The sequence below is a fragment of the Amblyomma americanum genome, chromosome 7 (assembly GCF_052857255.1).
Source record: "Amblyomma americanum isolate KBUSLIRL-KWMA chromosome 7, ASM5285725v1, whole genome shotgun sequence".
NCBI lineage: Eukaryota > Metazoa > Arthropoda > Arachnida > Ixodida > Ixodidae > Amblyomma > Amblyomma americanum.
The window spans coordinates 31,585,408-31,606,898 of record NC_135503.1 but is presented as its reverse complement, the minus strand read 5'-3'; the positions used below and the strand labels follow the sequence as shown (position 1 = coordinate 31,606,898).

Genomic DNA, 21,491 nt, shown 5'->3' with positions numbered 1-21,491 from the left:
ACGAGCAACTTGAACACGGCGTTGTTCCCGTAGCCAGGCAAATGCATTAGAAACGCGTCAGCGCATGCCAAGCCTTTCCACGCTTGTGAGGTCACTCAACTGTGACGCTGTCACGGATCTCCTCGGAGAACACACGGACCGAAAGAATGGACTAGGCGACAGGTGTACCCACACAGACACACATTTAATACACCCTACGTGACACACACACTAGAGCACAAAACTATCAAAACTAACACAAAACACAAAGAATAAAAATACACACTACCCGGGAACACTGCTACCAGCGTCTACTATTAGTGTTCTACTGTTAGTGGTTGGCGTTCGTGCTCACGGTTGGTTCGGTGCGGCTGCGGCGTTGTATGGATCCGGTAGCCGGCGTCGAGGCGGCCTTCGACGTGCTTGGGCTGGCGTCGCTGGCTGCGTCGTATAAGCTCCTGGTCCAAGCGCCCGTGGATGTGATGCCGGTGTTGTTGGCGTTGGGGGCACCACCCGGATGGGTGGCGACAGCGCTGGAGACACCCCTGGCCGTAGCAGGTGGTAGCGTCCTTCGTTGACTCCCCGGAACGGGCTCAGGCACGGCAGGAAGTCCACGATGCGAAGCCGTAGAACGCGAGCTCACCGGAGGAGTAGCCGGCGTCGTTCTCTTCCAGCCGAAGCGTCCCTGACGCGCCGGAGCCTCCGCTTCTCTGTTCTCTCCCCCCCCCCCCCCCCGCCTCGCTCTCACTCGCCCTTTTATAGCCTTCGCATTATTGTTGTTGTTAGCCTATCAAAAGATGGCACATACCCACACTGGGGGATCGGCCAAGAATCGGGTGGCTATTAGTACACGTAAGCCTTGTCGTCGTCTTCTCCTTCTTCTCTTCTCCACCAATCATCTCTCTCCACCTCACCGAATGCTTCTTCTTTATTCTTCGGTTAATCCACGTCGTCTTCTTCACACCTTTTTCCTTCATAATTTTTATCTCAGATTTCTTATTATATGTGACAGACACCTAGTGGCATTCTTAGTTGCCTCTGAGGCGCGCCGGCATCAAGTCTTCGCTCCAATTTCGGGCTCCAAGTCCTGAACTGGGAGGGGTCCTTAGTCCAGGACTCCTACGGCCTTAGCTGTTTGCTGCGCCCGCTGAATGAGCTGTCTTTGGTCCTCTAGGCTTGAGTTGAACAGCACGGCCTCCACTGCTCAGGTTGTGGGCTTGGGTTTGGGGGGTATGTGGGCAAGAGGTTGACATGCATGTGTTCGTCTGTAGCTGCCTACACGCTACGGCTTCTTCCCGCATCAGCTACTTGTGCGGTGGGGGAAGGATTCGCCGATTTAGCTTGTGGTCTATATTTAAGGACGTCACTGTACTGTTGTGGGACCGGCTCCGGGGCCGCTGAGTTTTCCGTCAGGGCCGGTTTGTAAGGACTCGGCTTACGGCGTGCGCGCTCTGATTACCGCTTCGAGACTCGTGGAGGATACAGTTTCAGTAAGTTGAAGTTTTGCGTTGTTAACATATGGTGTGCATTTGCTAGCATGCGGCCATTTCGACATGCCGCTTCATTCGATCGCTTCGTTAAGCCATCGTTCGGTCGATGAAACCGATACCAAAACATCACCAAGCAGAAATGCAATTAAAAGTTATTCATTGGTTGTAGACAAATATATCTAGTGACATGTATTCTATTGCCTAGCGCATCATTTGTCAAAAGGATACACACAAGCAAAATTTTTCTCTTTGCTAATCTAATGTTCGGTTTTACCTAGGAAATTGCCACAGTGTCAGCAATCATGGATTACAGTATTGTTTCTTTTTTTCGGGGGGGGGGGGGTACTATACAGTGTATCGGTACTATTATGTTAATTTCCTTCTTTCCACATCTAATCTAAATATCTCGTTCTGCACCTCTAGCTTATTTGAAAACGTTGACCAGTGATTCTCCGACTGGTAGTGGTTTATTGTTGAAAAAAATACAAAAGGGGGGAAAAGATGTTGCGGTCCTTTACCGTATTAATATCTCAGCAATTCTATGAACAGCGGCGCATCTTGCATGACCTAGTTCAGTGCAACTAACAGAAAAAGAAACTGAAATATTTGAAGTGATTTAAACAACCGCTCTGCTGCTCCTCGAGCTATTAGTCTCGCTTCTTTCCGGCAGATGGCAACACTAGTCCATTATAGGCTCACTGTTGAATATAATAAATAAGTCGTTACTGTGTGCTTTTTGCAGTTTCATGCTTTCATGACAGGCTCGCAGGTGGCGACAGTCTGGAATTTTTACTAGAATTTGCGCTTAGTCTTTGAATCAACGGTGTAAGAACGCCGTTACCCGCTTTACCACGCTAACCACGCATGTGAATTTGGTACCTCCTTTAAGCATAAAAAAAAAAACTTTTTTTAGCACAATGGGATCAAATAAATTTAACAAATCACTTTACATCAGTTTTAAAAAACAATCTAATTCCTGTGGCCACTATCGTTTTAAGTCTGTGCTCCCGTTATTCCCATCGTCAGTGCCAGTCAAATTTGGCAGCTTCCATCAAATCTTCCTTTTTTTTTTCAGTAGCATTCACACGTCGTGTGTGTCTTCTGTTCTGTTCGATTCTGTGTTCTTACTACTCGCCGTTGGCCTGCGTGCTCGTGACCAAGATCTGCAAGGATGTCTTCGTTCGCAAAAGCTGCAAAGGCTAGCCAGAAAATTCATAAAGAGCGGCAGCAGGTAACCAGACGCGTACTCTAAAATCTCTCGCCAAGCTGGGAAGCACGACGACGTTTAACGGTTTAACCTATGTGATTGTTGCTGCTGATAACGACTTACGTGGTTTTTGTGCGTTTCAGCCTGAGGCCCGGCGTCACTTGGGCGTTCTAGAAAAGAAGAAAGATTACAAGCTCCGAGCGAGGTGAAGTCTTGCGATATCGTTTCCGGCCTGTTGATGTTGACGTTCTGCAGCTGTTGTTTCTTTACCCGTGCGTTTCATTACTATTTTGTTACAGAGACTACCAGAACAAGCAGTTAAGGTTAAAGCGATTGCGCCAGCGAGCGCTTACAAAAAACCCAGATGAATTCTACATGCACATGGTCAACTCTAAGCTTGATGTAAGTCCCTAGACCTCGATGCTTTGTGAAAGCAGTTTTGCCGGTGCGCTTGTCCTGATTCTCTGTTAAATCCGCAGGGAGGCGAACACCACGACAGAGTTAAGGGCGAGGAGTTCACGCCTGCTCAGCTCAAGCTAATGCAGACGCAGGATCTGAACTACGTCACCGCAAAGCGTGTGTCAGAAGCCAAGGTATATCTCAAACTTTCCTCGTGTCTTGTACACTCCGGGTCATTCCACTTATCGTTGCTCATTGCAGCGATTAGTGATCACTAAATTTTGACAAATGGACTTTGGCGTTTTTGTCTTCTTTTTATTGTAGAAAATTGCGAGACTGAAAGCAAACCTGCACCTTCTCGGTGATGACAGCGGGCACGTGAACACCCACACGTTCTTTGTTGACACCAAAAAAGAAGGTATTTGAAAAATTTTTTCCCCTTCTCTGCTGATTCTCAACACACATTGAAAGGGCCTTTGCCACTGGTTGCGACTACAGCATATTTGCTGCAAGTGATTTGCTACGTCTTACGGCATACTGTATGCCCTTGAGAAAAGGGAAAGCTTGTGAATGCATGCTATGTAAGGACCACTACATGACTCATTTCACCGATTATAATCAGTACATTGCCAGACCAGTCATTGTGTAGGTGTTATTGCGCACCAGATAAAAAGAATATGCATTCTGAAGAGCTGTGTCCTCAACCTGAAACACTCGGATGAAGGGCAGAAGCCTTCATCATAACATGAAATGCTCCAATTCAACTTTGATCGAGATGAATTTGCTGCTACGTAATTAAACTTCACAAGCTTCCGCGTGGTACTTATTCATTTTCTGCTTTCCAGCTCGCAACTTTGATTTTGCTGAAAAGCTTCGAACCCACCCGTCCCTGTTGGGCCGAGCCTTCAACCGACCCAAACTGGAGACGCTCCACAAGGAATGCATAGCTGACATTCCAGAGGATGTGATTAAGGCAAGTATTAAATGATCAAAATCTACAGCCATGAGTAATGTCACAAAACATGTGTTGGCTATTGCACGTGCTCATACTGCCTTCTGACAAGGAGGAGGTTTCAGTATTGCTATGCTACATGCAACCATATATGGCACTTCTGTAGATTTATAGGGAGAATACGGACAGCTCACATGGTTCAGAGCGAGATTTTTTGATTGATTCAGTGAGGACTCCAAACGCTGTTGTTTGCCCGTCCCAGAGTTCTTTTTTATACTTCTCGCTATCATTTGAGGCTCTTGTATTTTTACGATAGTCTTTGACACATCATTGAAACTAAAAGGCTACTACTGGCTGCTTTTCTTGCTCAAGAGATGAGGAATGTGCATTTATAAGCACTTCACAGAAAGGAAAGCACTGAATCAGGATGTTTGATTGGGCAAGCATTGGCAATTTTGCATGTTCTATGACAGCCTTTCCTTTCTACTTTCCAGGCTGCTGGTAGCTGGAGAGGAGGGGAGGGGGGGGGGAGTCACAGGAAAAAGTAAATGAGAGTAGCTTTGTGGAATGATCTCTTATATATTGTATCATGCTTGGTTCTACACATTCCTTCCTAACTGTGACGTAAATTCATGTGCATTGCTGAATGAAGCAATCAACTGCCCCCTGCCATTTTTGGTGCAGTTGCCAGATTCATGACATGCAGCATAAGACACGTGCAGTGTGGCTTGGTAGCATCCCGTTTCATTATCTGTCGAGTTACATTTGTGTTTTCTTCACTCTCAAGGAAACTATTGTCACATATGCTTCTCATGTAGTTGTAGAGGGGAAATTATTGCTAAAAAACTGAGCGTGCTTGAGGCTGTTGTTTTTCAGCTTCTCATGTACAGTACTCACGGATTGAAATAGGACATTCGGAGCGCTAGCCTTGCAGTGCCACGCAGGCATGTGGTAAATCACAGGCCGGCTCATTGGCTACTGGAAGGAACAATTCTGCTTTGTAGATGTTCTCCCTCTCGCGCCATACCACAATGTACCACCTTGGTTCCATGAGCGTCTACGGGCGGCGCTCCATGAAGCGACGGCCACGCGCTCCGAATGTCCTATTTCAATCCGTGAGTACTGTACACACATGCCACTCACGACTCGCTGGTATTTAGCGGGTTTCATTAGAGTTTGGATCAAAACTACACGTGTCCTAAAGCCTTGGATGAAGTTCAGTGCCACTGAATAATCAGGTATAGTTTTGCACAGTCTGGGAGACCTAATTATTCAACATACTCACCATTTTTAATTGTGCAAAGGTACAAAGGCACCGTGCTTGCCTGTGTAAGCAATTGTTACACTCCACATCATTCATGTGTGCGCTAGTTTGTAGTGAACCCCCTCCTCAGCATCTCCTACAGATCAAGTTAGGTACTGCCATCTCTCCCCACTCCTGTATGCTTTGTTTTCTTGCAGCTTCTAGTGCAGGGCAAAAGTGTCACCATGTGCTTCCGTCTGAACTGCATTGCTTTTTCTCACAGCACAGTAGGACATAGACAGCTGAAATGATTTGCATCAGAAAAGTACTCTCTGGTAAAGTAGCCATTGCAAGTGGCAAATCAGGGGGAGATGTTTGCATATCAAAGAATCTGGCTACTTAATAAAGCACATTGCAGTGTATCTGTAGCGGTGCTTTAGTTTGGTATGACATCTTGTGCTGTGTGGTGTCAGTGCACTTTAAAGAATGCCATATAGCCGAAAATAGCCCAGTCTCCTCCACTACAGTAACTCTCATAACTCAGATGCAGCTTTGTGACATTACACTCCTTGTATCACTACTTCTTTATCTCATATTTGCCCTAAAAACTAATACTCCACTCTTTTTTTTTTTTCCATAAAGCCTTGTGTTTATAGTTACTGGGTTTCTACAGCTTACTTAGCCTTTCCTTTAGTTTCGTGCAAAGTTCTTCAATATGGCTGGCCTGCTTGCAGAAGGGATTTCTGATCAGCTATCCAAAAAGCTCTCCTGTGATTTGTTCCTTTGGGACGCACATTGTTTTTGCCTTTTGCTTATGTATGCTGGTACCTTGTTTTCAGGAGGCAACCCACGAGATGAAGAAAAGCTACCGAGAGCTGACCAAGCGATTGCAGAGGCAGAAGGAACTCATAGTGGTTGAGCAAAAGATGACCATGAAAAAGAAACTTCTTGTAAGTTCATCTGCATCTGATTGGCATCGTCAAGTTTTTCATCTGCCATCGTGCCTTTATGTAGTACATAATTCATTCAGTCATAGCCACCTGCCAGTGTTACTGATTCGCAGTGGCACAGCAGGATTCAGTGTACCAATTTCATCTTGCACAACCCTCATGCTCACAAAAGTTCTTTTCATTTTGTGTTTGCGAGCTCCATCTCATATGCTTACAAAGAGGTGAGAAATTACCATAAAACCCATATATAATATGGACCCACATATAATATGAGATGTAATTTGGGGATAGCAAAAATGGGAAAAAGTTTTCACCTGCGTATAATGCGAGTGAGGAAAGGCAGTCAGCTTGAAGACATTCTGGAAGGTGCGGAAGCCAAACGCCCTCCAATCATTTGTGTACACCGGTGTGCCGGATGCGATGCGTGTAGCGTGAGCAGCAGATACAGAGGCACTGTGCCACGAGCATGCCAGACCGCTTCCTGCATACACACTAGTGAACATGCTCCGAGAATGTCTGTAGTCTGAGCTTTAGTGATCATTGTCGTTGGGTGAGCTGTCTTACGAGAGGCCCTTGTCACGATATCTTTCCATAGAAACACATCTTCGGTACAGGCGTGCTCAATATCCCGCATTTCTTGAAACCAGCAAACTCCTTGGGAATGCTGGCCCAAGCGTCCATGATCCAGCTATGCAGCGTGGCTGGAGAGGCCCGTATCCAGCAGCAGTAATGCAGGCTCTCCCTACCTCATCCAGGCCATGTAGCAGCACTTGATGCGGTGCCGATACTTTCGGCAGTTACGATTGCTCTCCTTTTAAAAGCAGTCAAGTGCTACTTTCGCAGTCCCCATACCATGCAATGTGCGACCATTGTGGGTGTCGCGAGGTCAGGTCAGCATAGTGAACTGGCATCGCAGTCGAAACTACTGACCTACGCCACCGCTAGATAGCAGCTCCTCTTGCTGGATACATGATGGTGATTGCGTTCAATAATAACGAAACAGTAACTTCGGATTTTGGACGAAAATTTTTCACATTTGCATATAATAGGAGGTGGAAATTTGACATGCTTTTGTCTGGAAAAAACCTTGTATTATACCCCTGTCACACGGCCAGTTTCAATCACCCTCGAGTCGAGGGTCTTCGAGATTCTCAATCGCCATCGAACTCGCCGCTGCTACACGGCAAATCTCAATGGCCATTGAAATGGTTCTCGTGTCTCACTCTACGCTTGTGCGGCGCCACAATCGCTACTTTATATTTTACAAAAATAACAAAAATATTTGATAAATGTATACGAAATGCTTAAATACACGCATACGCGCATGTCGTTTAAAATCCTTTTAATTGGGCGTACGCGACGGACAGATGCAGACACTGCTGTAGCCATTCTAATACAAGACGAGCCAAAACCAAGCCAGTCCAACTGCGTCGGAGCGCTGCTTCGTCAGGCTTAAGACCGGGGAAATCGCCATGATATCTGAAAAACAAGAGCTATTTTTCTCTTGAAACTTTATGCGAGAGTAAGAATGGGCAAATCGAAGGCGAATACAACAGCTTAGAACACGATATTGCTTTGAGGGATTAGCGACGAAGCTGTTATCGCTGTGAAGCGGGCGGGCAGGGTGCCGCCATGTTGTCAACGTTAAGTACGCAAGCAACGCAAAGACTGCAACGCAAAATTAATGCGCTTAATGCACTTAAAACCACTCTAATATATTTTTAAAATAATTTTACAAGCTGCTTACATTAAATTTTATGCGAATAATGTTTGTTCATGTTTCTGCACCGTGAATGTGTCGTGTACGAAAGCGCGCTTGGCGCCGCTCGGAGCAACGCTAGCAACCTTGGGCAGCGCTCGAAGGCCCTCGAAATCTCGATGGAGTTCTGCGCTACTCCGTTGACTCGATAGGCTATTGACTCGATCGCCATTGAAACTGCCCGTGTGGCAGCGCTTGATCGCCTTTGAGTCGATAGACTATCGGTTCGAGGGCCCTCGAAATGCCCGTGTGACAGGGGTATTATACACAGGTTTTTGTGGTATAAGTGGCATAATTTAGTAACCATTTATTTAAGATGCCTTTACCTTTGTCTGAACTGTGCAAAATAGGAAAGTCACACTCCTCTATCCTGTATTGAAGTAATTTGCAACTTAGTGTTTTATTTATTTTTTTACCAGGACAAGAAGAACCCACCTGTCAAAAAGGTGAAAGAAGGAACCAAGGATGCTGCACCAATCTACCTGTGGAAAAAAGAAAGAAAGCGATAAAGGCAGGTTACTACACTCTCATATTTTTATAATGTATGGTCTCCCACACAGTGCAACAGAGGAAGAAATGAAAAAGGAGAGAATATGCATTGCTGCATTGTTCTTGAACCGGCTACAGGTCTGCTTCTGCAGCATTTCTCCTCTCATCAGGAAATACACATATTATTATGACCTCTTCTTCTTCACTCAAAAAATTGAAAAGAGAAACGGTTGACTCAGGCTTTTTCTAATAATTTAATATCTTGTGACAAGGCATTTCTAAATGGACATTCCTGGAATATAGCACATGTCACTGGTCTCTCGTAGCTTTACTTTCCATTACAGCCTGTCTTTCTCAGCTTGCAAGCACGTGAATATGTTGTGCATTGCGCGTGAGGTCCAAGGTCTTGGTTCACATCATGAAGACCCTGCATTGTTCTTACAATGAATCTATTGTAGGCGTGCTGGTTGGGCCGTCTTGATCCAACTGCCATGGCTATCTTCTTTTGCCTGTAACCTTTGCTTTGCCCACTGACACAAAGTTGAAATGTGCATTGTAACAAATGAGTCTTCAAATATGAGTAAGCTGACAACTCAACAAAAGGCACACTTTACAAAAAGCACACCTTGTGCCCCAAAGAGTTAAATGTACGCTTTTTTGACTGCAGCTCATACATTATGTAGGGTCCTTCGTTTTCAATTTTTATTGTTTCTGGAAACTGGGAATAATGGGGTTAAAATTAGGTGATATTTTTCGAACTGGAATTTGGGTACAAATCGGGCTATTCGACACGAGGTTCAATAAATAATTCAGGTTTTATGGGGTCATACTTTTCAGCCAAAGGCAGTGTAATATAAGCGTTTTTTTGTGCTGGACACAAGTCTCGAACTGGCTAGTTACACTGCAAAACTTTTACCATGAGTTTTTTTTTTTCATTCATTACAATTATTTTGTTGTGTACAGTATCATCTGCTGTGCACCATTTACACGACTGTGCAAGACCTGGCTACCTTTGTCTAAACTCTACAAAAACATTCAACATCACAGCAGTCGTTTTTCAACACAGAAGAGCCTGGGAGCAGGACAATGTTTGCGTGGGTAGGACATTGTTTGCGTGGGTAGTCCCAATCAGGATCTGTGTTTTGGTTTCTCACTTTCAGAATGTACTGTTCGAACGTGGCCTCAGATGAAAAACTGTCACAAATAAAATGTGCTAAAAGAAGTTTAAAATTATCAGTGGCCTTTGAAAACACACCTCTAGAATAAGCACAAGACATCTGCTAAATTTCTTGCACTGTCTTCTGCTTTTTGCATAGCAAAATAAAGTTAGCTAGAAAGCTTATTTTCGTGTATAAATTGTGTTTAAAGTGGTGTGAGACTTTGTTTTATCAAAAATTCAGTTTCGAAATTTCAAGACCATCTGATAGAGAATTTCTTTATTTTTCAGAAAACGTATTACACTTGGATGCTCGCAATTTCAGCGCGGATTTTTTGGTCCTTTTTCATCATCACATCAACTGCAAAAGTGGGTGCATCTCGGCGTGGTCTCTTTGTTTGCAAACATTAATTACTCTGAACTTATCAGAAACACAAGTTTTGATCTGTGTTTAGAATTTGGCCTTGTTTGTAATACATTTTTCAGCCACTAGGGCTCCTCCTGTAGCTCTTCTGTGTAGTTCTGGGAAATAAAATCATTTCCGACACTTTATTGGTGTTTTTCTCAAAGCAACATTTTTGGAAGCTTGTTTGCCTTTTTCTCAGGGACTATAAGTTGTAAAAAAAATTTTTTCACAAATTTTAATCAATGCCATTTACATAACTAGAACCAGAATCAATAGCCCGAGTTCGTTTGTGTTTCTCTCACTAAAAAAAATAAAAGCATTCATGAGTGGAAATTTTATTGCATCAATAAAGAGAAGAAAACAAATTTAGTCTTTGTTTGAAGCCCATAATTTTAGTGGCAGCTGTGTAAAGCATTGGTTGCTACTGTCATAGAAAATTTTAATCACTTTGCAGATAGTAGATTTCAAGAAAAAGGTGCATTAGCAGAAATTAAATAACTAAAAATACTAAAAAAACTTCAATTTAGTTTTGAGCTCTAATGCAAGCTTTGCCTATATTTGAGATTCCTTGCAAATGTTATAGCCTTACCTTTTATTATGACTGCTGTGCAGCGAACTTTTGAGAATCATTTTCAGTGTCTCCACACCTTAACCCATGTTTAAGGAAATCTGTTCAGGATGCATGGATCAGGTAAAATCTGGTTTTATTCGAAAATGAAGCCCGTAAGTATACGGTATGTTGAGCAGTGTCTAAGGGGGGACGTGAAAATTAGAAATGTTCTCACTATTTATGCAGGAAGTGTAACCAAATTTGATACAGGTATTTATTTAGCTTTTATGCAGATTTCTGAACAGCATTTAATTTTAACCTGGTAGTTATTGTTTCTGAGTAATGACAATTCGGTGAGTTATCCATCGTTAAGGCAAAAGCACGGAAGTTTTTAGTGCAGAGGTGGATTTATGGAGGGGGGTGCTTGTCTCTTCCCCCTTGGCAAGAAATTTCACACATGAAAACTATGTTTAACTCAATCCTTAGGCAAAAAGTCGTAGAAATAGATGGTCCAAATTGGATCCCCCCGTACCAGCTGCCCCCTCCAAACCTGTAAATCGGTCCCCGTTTTGGTGTCTGCATGTTCACAAAGCCCTGCTGTGCACTAAACCTATTGTCCCATTGTGCAATAAAGCTGGTAGTTCTTTTTTTAGATGCCTAGCAATTAATAAAATAAAAGTTAAACTTCAGCTCACCTATCTGCATAAAAACATTTCCTGCAGAAATAACTTTCAAAACTTAAAACATGTACATAGAAAAAATTGAGAGCTTTATTGCACTCTTCAACGTCAACGTCTCAGGACTCGTGCTAAAAACAGAATTCTGGTCTCATTCGTTACCAAATGCTGTAGGGATGGATGATTGCAACTGCAAAACTTAATTGAAAGCTGAGAAAATTCTCAATGTTTATTGTGCGACATTTGTGACAAAAACAGTCTCAAATGCCCAAAACCTTCCTGGGCAATGCGCTCCACTAACGGTCAGCACGATAGCGGCGGTGGCAACCGCTTTGGTCACTGTCGCGTTGGAACTAACATGCGTCACAAAGTAAGTGAAGCAAAAAAGAAAGTAACAAAAAGTTTGCAATTTTTTTCCTTCACTCACTCTGTGACGCTTGTCAGTTGCATTAGCTCAGAACCCGCCGCGGTGGCTCAGTAGTTAGGGCGCTCGGCTACTGATCCGGAATACCCGGGTTTAAACCCGAACACGGCGGCAGCATTTCGATGGAGGCGAAACGCAAAGGTTCCCATGTGCTGTGCGATGTCAGTGCACATTAAAGGGACCCAGAAAGGGGGTCTCAATAAAGGTGCGATATGTCTGGGATGTTAAAAGACGACGGTTCATAATTATCCCCAGGCAAGAATTATTTTAATGCGTTTTGTGGAAGCTGAATTATATGCAGACGAAATTTTAACTTCCGCGTCGTCGCGCCTTTTCCTCTCCTCTCGCACACCAAAATGGTGGCGCTCCTCTGCCGGCCCCACTCACTCAGCCCCTTCGCTACCTCCGCCGGCTGCGGCGCGGAGTGGCCGCGGTAACGCGTGACGTCTGAAAGAATTTGGCGCTGTGAACCAATGATAACCCCCAGCTGCTGACGTCATTTGCAAGACGTGACGTCGTCTGCCAGGTTTTCGTGCGAAAGCCCGGCAACGCGCGTCACTGCGAGGTGAGAAAGCGGGAGTATTTAAAAATGTATTGTAAATTTACCGCTCGCTTTTGAGGTCTTGCACGCAGCATGGACGCTTGGTGGCCTGCACTCTATATAGTGCAAGCATTTTAAAGCCATGCTCAAACACCCCTTTCTGTGGCCCTTTAAAGATCCCCAGGTGGTCGAAATTATTCCGGAGCCCTGCACTACGGCACCTCTTTCTTTCTTTCTTTCAGTCCCTTCTTTATCCCTTCCCTTACGGTGGCGCGGTTCAGGGGTCTGGGGATATGTGAGGCAGATTCTGCGCCATTTCCTTTCTTTAAAAAATTGTTAGTTTTTAGGGAAAGGAAATGGCGCAGTACCACCTAGGAACAGCCCCTATAGGACATCATGGCCCCTCGCCAACAAATCAGAATCTGACAGGGGAACTGCAGAAGCTTCCAGTCAGAAAGAGGGAACCTGCAGGCATACATTTAAAAAAGCATAAAGGCACCGGACTTAATCAACCTACAGGATTCGAGCGGCGCGGTTAAATTAACTGGCTACGCCGCGTACACCCTGCTAGAAGTACAAGGGGAGCACAAACCTAAGTCGTTCACGGCCACGCTGGTGCAGAGAAATCTGACGGCAACACAACATGCACTCGAAAACACAAGCGAGGACTACATCATGTTAGAAATGATCCCAAGCACACAAGGGTACAACAGTCTCTTTATTCTGAATTTATACAACTCACCGAGAAACCGGGGTGCAAGGCTGGTGGACCTCTTACAGAAGGCCATTAGACTATCTAATAAGAAAGGACTAGTAATCACAGGGGACTTCAATGCCTCGCACCCGGCATGGGGATACCGGACGGCCTCCCCGAGGGTAAGAAACTTTGGACAGAAATCCAAAACTTTAGGCTCGCACTACTAAACAACCCACAAGACCCCACGAGGATAGACAATACCGTCAGTGTAGACACGTCCCCAGACTTGACACTAGGCAAAGACCTAGAGGGTGAGAGATGGACACACACAGCACACACCTTGGGTAGTGATCACTATATAATAGAGATTGAAACTCAAACCAGGTCGATAAAGGGGAAGCTGCACGAAACAAAAGTGACAGACTGGGGTACTCTCAAAAAAGTGAGGGACAGAACCGCTCCCAGGGAGATATCAGATCTATATCAATGGGTCGAGACACTCAAAAGAGATGTTAACAGACATACTAGAGAGACCCCCCAACCACCACACATGACATCACAGACTCGAGGCTGGCCCACATGTGGGAAGCCCACGAGAGCCTCGTGAAGAGGTGGAAAAAGCAGAAGCACAATAGAAGTCTAAAGAGAATATCGACACTTGAAATACAGATAGAAGACTACACAGACGAGCTTCAGTGTCAACACTGGGGACAGATTTGCGATGAAATGAATGGGAAGCTAGGGTGCAAGAACACGTGGCATCTTCTTTGCCACTTGCTAGACCCAGGAGAAACTAAATCGGTGGCACAGGGGCAGCTGAAACGATTGGTTCACAAATACCAGGGAATGGCCGCGGACCTAACAGAGGAACTGAAGAGCAGATACTTTAACACAGACAAAGGGGGTTCATCTCCAGCTTACCAAGGAGCAGAGAACGCAGAGCTAGATGAGGAGGTCTCGATAGCGGAGGTATGAAGAGCGATGAGTCAACTAAGAACCACGTCGGCGGAGGGGCCATTTGAGGTAACTAACAAGATCCAAAGGAACCTAGATCTAGTCTCGGTCACGGCAGTCACAGACTACCTAAATTAAATATGGAAATGAGGTAGTCTACCTTCTCAATGGAAACATGCCAAAGTGAACTTTATTTCAAAACCTGGGAAGAAACTTGAAGTGGGCAACCTCAACCCGATATCAATAACGTCGTGCCTGGGGAAGCTGATGGAGCATGTAATATTAGACAGATTCCAGGAATACGCAGAGGAAAGGGAGGTATTTTCTGAAATGATGCTAGGCTTTAGGAGCAAGTTTTCCACACAGGACGTCATGCTCCAGCTCAAAGCAGACATCATAGACCCGCCAAACAAAGGGGGTGCCAAAAATATACTGGGCTTCGACCTACATAAAGCCTTTGATAACGTCAACCACGAGGCTACACTAATTAATCTAGCGGAGATTGCCCCTGGAAAGCGAACCTACGATTACGTTAACGGACATTCTAACAGAAAAGAACAGCAGAAATAAATCTATGAGACATCAAGTCCGAAACTTTTAAACTGGGAGACAAGGGCAACCCCGCAGGGCTCAGTGCTCTCTCTTTTCTTATTCAACCTGGCGTTGAACCTACTGCCACTACTGATGACTGCCGAAAGGATAAAACACGCTATATGCGGATGACCTAACAATATGGACGCACACAGGCAACAATGGGGAATAGAATAGAACAAAATCTCCAACAGGCGATCGATATTGTTCAGGAATAGGTGGAGTGGGCAGAGTTAAAATGCTCGCCGAGAAAATCCGAACTTCTGGTGGTCCTGGGGGCAGAGCAAACATGATACAAACGCAGGAGACATTCTCGTGGAGGTAAAGGGGACGCCAGTAGCCAGAGTGGACAAAATCAGGGTCCCAGGACTGATAATACAGAATAGTAGAAAGAACACAAAGACAATAAACAGACTTAAATCGACAATTAACATGACAGCCAGGCCCATAAGGCGAATAGCTAACAAAAGAGGAAGATCTGTGCTGAGTGGTTCAGGCTTTTGTGATAGGCCAGAGTAGTATACGCCTCTCCTACCTCAAGCTAGGGCTGGCCGAAAATAATAGACGGGATCATAAGGCAGGCATATAAAGCAGCCTTGGGGCTGCCCCACCACACCCCTACGGAAGGACTTCTTAAACTGGGGATCTACAACACCACCACGGAACTATGCGAGGCACATATATTTGCGCAATTAAGGAGCGCAACCTCACCCACGGGGAGGAAGATCCTAAGCACTCTAGGACTTCTTGATAGAATCCCGGAAAAAAACGCACAGGCAAAATTACGAACCGAATTGTGAAAATTACTCACTATTAAACCAATTCCAAAAACATGCACCCTGCATTTCATGAGGGCAGGAGGAGAGCAAGAGCAAAAGCACTTGAAGCCAAGGCTCGACAACACAGCCTATAGTAGACGCGGCGGAATACGAAGGAGGCGACTCCTTTGTGCTCGAGGGCGTGAACGACTCGGGTGACATTAACAGCCTGTTTGATCAAAACAAGAGAGAGAGAAAGACAAATGGAAAGGCAGGGAGGTTAACTTGGCAGCGCCCGGTATGCTACCCTACATGTCGGAAGCGGAACGGAGGGATAGAAAGGGGACAGAACAAAGGGAGATGAACACTTTTCCACATGTCCGTTGGCCATTACTTGCAGGGTACACAGGGCACACACTGATAGTTCACAACCTTGCACTCAGTCCTGAGTCCTTCAAGAACTTGAAAAGTGCCTTCAAAGCTGTCCTCTGCGATGAAGGCTTACTCCAAGGACCCGGAATCTTGGCTCGGTCAAAACAAAATTCAGGGACAGTGAAGGAGGCGGCTTTCGCTATGGCAATGGCCAGCACCAAAGCAGTCACCATAATTAGCGACTCCAAGGTGGCTACAAACAATTTTGCGCGGGGTATGATCTCACAGGAGGCAGAACGAATCCTTAGACATCAAGACTGGGACCAAAGAGAGGTGGAACTTATATGGGTGCCGGCACACTCGGGGAACAGGGGAAACGAGTTGGCTCGCAGTATTGCTCGAGGTTGTGTCAGCCGAGCAGTGAGCCGGGTTGAGTCCCCAAATTTCACGAGAGATGCATTCATATCCTTTCACGACTATGCCAATCAGTTTTAACTGGAAAAGAGGATCTACCCGCCACCAGACAAAAAGCTCGACAAAAGCCAGAAGGTAACGTGGCGTCGGCTCCAGACGCGGGCCTTCTTTAGCCCGTCGAGACTAGCACACATGTATCCAACGCAATACAATCCTACTTGCAAAGAATGCGGCCAGATAGCCGGATACGACCACATTCTACGGAGCTGCAAAAAGGAGCCGCCATCGGCGGACCTAATAGTAATAATTGGTTTTGGTGGAAAGGAAATGGCACAGTATCTGTCTCATATATCATTGGACACCTGAACCGCGCCGTAAGCGAAGGGATAAAGGAGGGAGTGAAAGAAGAAAGGAAGGAAGAGGTGCCGTAGTGGAGGGCTCTGGAATAATTTCGACCACCTGGGGATCTTTAACGTGCACTGACATCGCACAGCACACGGGCGCCTTTAGCGTTTGGCTCCATAAAAACGCAGCCGCCGCGGTCGGGTTGGAACCCGGGAACTCCGTATCAGTAGCCGAGCGCCCTAACCACTGAGCCACCGCGGCGGGTGGCGGACCTACTACCAGTCCCTTTTCTAGAGCGGTGGGAGGCTGTACTGGCCAACTCAGACCCGTTGAAGCAAGTCCGAATCAATGAGTGGGCTCACAAGGTCGCTGAGAGCCATGGGCTCGAAGCCATCTTGTATACTGCCCACTAGGGCTCAGTGCTGGCAATAAACGTTTTTTAGTCCAATCAGTCGACCACCTAGGAATCTTTAACGTGCACTGACATCGCACAGCACACGGGCGCCTTTGCGTTTCGCCTCTATCGAAACTCGGCCGCCGCGGTCGGGTTCGAACCCGGGTACTCCAGGTCAGTAGCCGAGCGTCCTAACCTTACGCGCCACGGTGGTTCAGTGGTTAGCGCGCTCGGCTACTGATCCGGAGTTCCCGGGTTCGAACCCGACCGCGGCGACTGCGTTTCGATGGAGGCGAAACGCCAAGGCGCCCGTGTGCTGTGCGATGTCAGTGCATGTTAAAGATCCCCAGGTGGTCGGAATTATTCCAGGGGCCCTCCAATACGACACCTCTCTCTTCCTTTCTTCTTTCACCCCCTCGTTTATCCCTTCCCTTACGGCGCAGTTCAGGTGTCCGCCGATATGTGAGGAAGATACTGCGCCATTTCCTTTACCCAAAAACCAAATTTCATTTTTAAAGCGAAGGCTTTACTACGCCATCCAGCGAGCCATTTCGGCTCGTCGCGCACTTCAGCAGTATGCCGTGGCCGACGAACGACTTTGAGCCGCCATTGCCTAGCAACGCCGCAGCCGCGCTCCATCAGATGGCGCCGCCGTCGACGCCGCTGCCATCGCCGCTCGCTCCACCAGATGTGCTCCGTTGGGGTAGAGGGAGAGGAGGTGTCGCCTCGTGGTAGCTTCGCCTCAGTGTGTTGTAATCGTTACGGGGAGCGCGAAAGAGACGCAACAACGACAGAACGAAGCGAGGAAGCGACAACGCGCTCAAGAGAGGGCAGAAGAACGCGCCGCACTACTCGAGAAGCGTCGTAAAGAAGATGCGGCTAGAAGGAGTCGTGCCACGTCCCGGAGTGACTCTAGCTGCGGAAGAAACCGGTTTGAGTTCTCGTGAGCGTCGGAATGAGACGCTCCGTAGACGACGTACCGAGGAAACCAAGGTTTCACAATTCTACTAGGGTTAAGCAGAGCTAAACCACAGCCATTTTTTTTCACTGTGCTACCGCGGCGGGTACTTCAAAAACATTTTCATTACCTCAGCTAATCCAGGATATACAAAGCGAAAGCTGTCGGCTTTCATTGTGTTCATTGACGTTGGTGTTGATACCGTTCTAGACGCCGATGATTTTGAGGAAAGGAACAGCGCATAAATGGCTCACTGTGTAAGTCGACGCCACAATCGCGCTTGAGGTGCGTGGCGGTGCTGAGAGAGATGTGGGCTGCGTGCATTAGCGCTGACAACGTTGTGGCAGACACGCGACACTGCAGCAATAGGCCGCAGCGTTCATTGGGTGACCAACCTCTCGCGATCAACCATTAACTGCCACCTGCCAGGTTGGCAGGGTGGGAAATTGAAAATTGGAAAAAAAAATTGGAGAATTGCTTTTTTTTCCTGGGTTCGAACCCGACCGCGGTGGTCGCGTTTCGATGGAGACGAAACGCTAAGGCGCCCGTATGCTGTGCGATGTCGGTGCACGTTAAAGATCCGGTAGTCAAAATTTTAAAGCGAAATTTTTAATGGTGGTGGTGGTAGTGGTTTTTTTATTAAAATACTAGTAAAAAGGAAGGAAAAGATTTTTGCTAGCCCCGGCATCTGCCATCGATACTGAAGCACCTGAGCTGGGGCAGCGGAAATAAAGCATAGCAGGCAGAATGGAGAAATGAAATGAAAGAGGTGGGGGGACAGGAAGAGAGGATAGGGGGAGAAGTAATATATAAAAACCAGCGGAATAAAAAAAAAGGATAGCAGGCAGAATGGAGAAATGAAAGAGGTAAGGGGACAGGAAGAGAGGATAGGGGGAGAAGTAATATATACAAACCGCTAGGCCAGTAAAACTTTCGCTTAAAAAAAAATTTAAGATGAAGTCTTTCCTTCTTCGCCAATCACTCACACTGATGACTCCGAATACGGCACCGAAGCTGATGCATATTTCTAGGGACCACAGCAGATGACACACGCGTAACCCCTTATATCATGACGCGCATCCCCTGACATCATGACGCGCACACGTCCAACATGCTGCCGATGCGTGCGCACCTCAGCCAATGGAGGCTTTCTCTGGCTGCCAAGCGACTCGAGCGGCTGATTGCAGCTCAAATTGTTAAAATTTTTGGTCGCCTCGTTTACTTTTGCCTTTGTTGAAAAATATATCATAATTGCAGCCATCAGAAGCTCCGATCTCATCGCAGTAATACAAAGATTCCAGTACCTCATGGCCGGAGAGCCGCGGAATCCGCGGTGCGCTGGTTTCACCAGAAGCACGATTCGCTCAAAATTTTCTGCATCCACACGTCAGAACACCGTGTTTTTTCTAAATTTCTACTGCATATAGACCTTTTCAAAAAAGGTCAGGGGTCAAGGGTTAGACACCGTAACTGTACCACATATGGTTATACAGAGCTCACGTGGTTGGGGTAAAGGTCGTTCAAGGTCATTCTACGGCCTACGCTATGACTGCTTTACCTAGCGTAGTGCAGCTTTTCGCTTCAAATGATGTCGATGGACGCCGCCATATTTGGCACTGGCCTTTGCTCCTAGTACACAAAATAATTGAGGATCAACCTCCCCCACGTTCTTCCCATAGCGCAGAAAACCGGTTTTCCCGAGAGTCGTGAATTGGTCTGTATAATTTTTCGTCACGAGGCAGATAAAGACGGTGGATCACAAGAAAAAAATTTAATCAAATTGGACATTTTATTTGCCGCGTACCCGCTTAAAGGCAGCCAAACGGCGTTTGTGTGGAGTTCAACCCAGCATCGGAACTTTCAGCCAGAGATCTTGCCAGTTGAAAGGTGGGAATAAACGTTTATTAAGAGGAAGAGGGTGGTTGGAGCAAAGCGGGTGGAGTCTTCAGTCCAAGACCCCAGCGCCTGTGGCTAAAGACCCTAGACCAGCTTGGCTTTAGCTGTGGCCGACGCTGTGGATTAGGCGATGAGCGCCCCGTGGGCTTCCAGGGTATACCGCTGATCAGCGGCACGCCCCTTTGCTCTCCAAGGCCTCATTGAGCGGCTTTATGTGCTGTGGTTTATGGGTGCATGTCCATGTGATATGGAGAAAGGTAAGGGTGGCGCCGCACTGCGAGCGTGCATCCATATGTATAGTGTTGGGTGGAGGCGGTGTAGATGATAGAGGTTAATAATAATAATAATTGGTTTTTGAGGAAAGGAAACGGTGCAGTATCTGTCTCATATATCGTTGGACACCTGAACCGCGCCGTAAAGGAAGGGATAAAGGAGGGAGTGAAGGAAGAAAGGGGCGCCGTAGTGGAGGGCTCCGGAATAATTTCGACCACCTGGGGATCTTTAACGTGCACTGACATTGCACAGCACACGGGCGCCTTTAGCGTTTTTCCTCCATAAAAACGCAGCCGCCGCGGTCGGGTTCGAACCCGGGAACTCCGGATCAGTAGTCGAGCGCCCTAACCACTGAGCCACCGCGGCGGGTGATAGAGGTTGGTGAGTCTGGATTCGGCGCAGCATGTAGGCATCCAGCGAAGAAAGGTACTTGTTTGTGGGGAGAGGGTATACATGCGTCATTGACTCGTATAAAGTCTCAGGCCCTTAGAGCAGTGAGTCGAAAAGGTGGTACACGTCTGGGCTGTAAGTCTCCGCTCGGCTGGTGTATTCGCGAACCAGGATGTAAGCCTTGACGTTGCCTTCTGGGCCTTCGTGATCGGGGGCCTAGGTGATGACATGATCTTGGTTGAGGGCGGTGCCCAAAATGCGGAGACCAAGTTTGGGAACTCGGCCGTTAGTGAGGCCCGACACCCAGCCCGCGAATCGATGATAATGTGGGAGTTGCGCATTTGTTTGTCCTGTGCTTTAATGCTGAGTACGATGGCGATAGCCTCCGTCGCAGCTGGGTCAGGGGCCTCAAAGAATGCAGCAAGGTAGTAGTAGAAGTGATCGACCGCCGCGGAAACTTATTTGTAGGGGAGAGGGTAGTATAGGCCGCGTCCACTTTTACTACCGTAGTATCGTTGTAGTACTTGCTGCCTGCGGCGGTAGCGAACGCGGGCCTGTCGTCGGGGAGCCTGGAGTTCGTGGTGCATGTGGCGTGGGAGGCAGATCAAGGCGAAGATGGGAACGTATTTGCGTAGGTTAAATGTCTGTGAGGGCCAGGGTGCCTGAGGAAGTATTGAGAAGTACTTGTAGCTGCAGGGCTTGTTGGTGCAGATTTTGGAAAGAAATGACGCAAAAAGGCGAGCATGGATGTAGTGAGGGAACGGGACGAGCGATGTACTATCAATAAGCGTTATTGTACGAAGAGCGCGTATATACATAGTTTGCGCCGACGTCATAGCGTCCGCCATCTGTGGGTCCGGAAAGCGCAGCGAATAATAATAATTGGTATTTTGGGGGAAAGGAAATGGCGCAGTATGTCTCATATATCGTTGGACACCTGAACCGCGCCATAAGGGAAGGGGAAAGGAGGGAGTGAAAGAAGAAAGGAAGAAAGAGGTGCCGTAGTGGAGGGCTCCGGGATAATTTCGACCACCTGGGGATCTTTAACGTGCACTGACATCGCACAGCACACGGGCGCCTTAGCGTTTTTCCTCCATAAAAACGCAGCGAAATCCTCGGCGTTTTGTTAAGGCGGCCAACGCCAACCGGTTCCCACGTACGCTGTGGTAGCTATAGTGCCCAAAGATTGCGCCCGTCACGTCACTTGAAAACTATATCAGTTCCTTT

At 46.8% G+C, this 21,491-nt stretch overlaps 1 protein-coding gene across 1 annotated transcript; it reads left to right on the top strand.

Moving 5' to 3' along the window:
• The first annotated feature begins 2,207 nt into the window (after window positions 1-2,207).
• Window positions 2,208-10,174, top strand: LOC144098800 (putative U3 small nucleolar RNA-associated protein 11). Its single transcript, XM_077631671.1, has 9 exons — window positions 2,208-2,700; window positions 2,820-2,881; window positions 2,976-3,078; window positions 3,156-3,269; window positions 3,400-3,493; window positions 3,921-4,048; window positions 6,110-6,220; window positions 8,399-8,490; window positions 9,916-10,174. Exons 1-8 carry the CDS (start codon window positions 2,641-2,643, stop codon window positions 8,486-8,488), a joined length of 762 nt encoding a protein of 253 aa, XP_077487797.1. The 5' UTR covers window positions 2,208-2,640; the 3' UTR covers window positions 8,489-8,490; window positions 9,916-10,174.
• The last annotated feature ends 11,317 nt before the right edge of the window (window positions 10,175-21,491 follow it).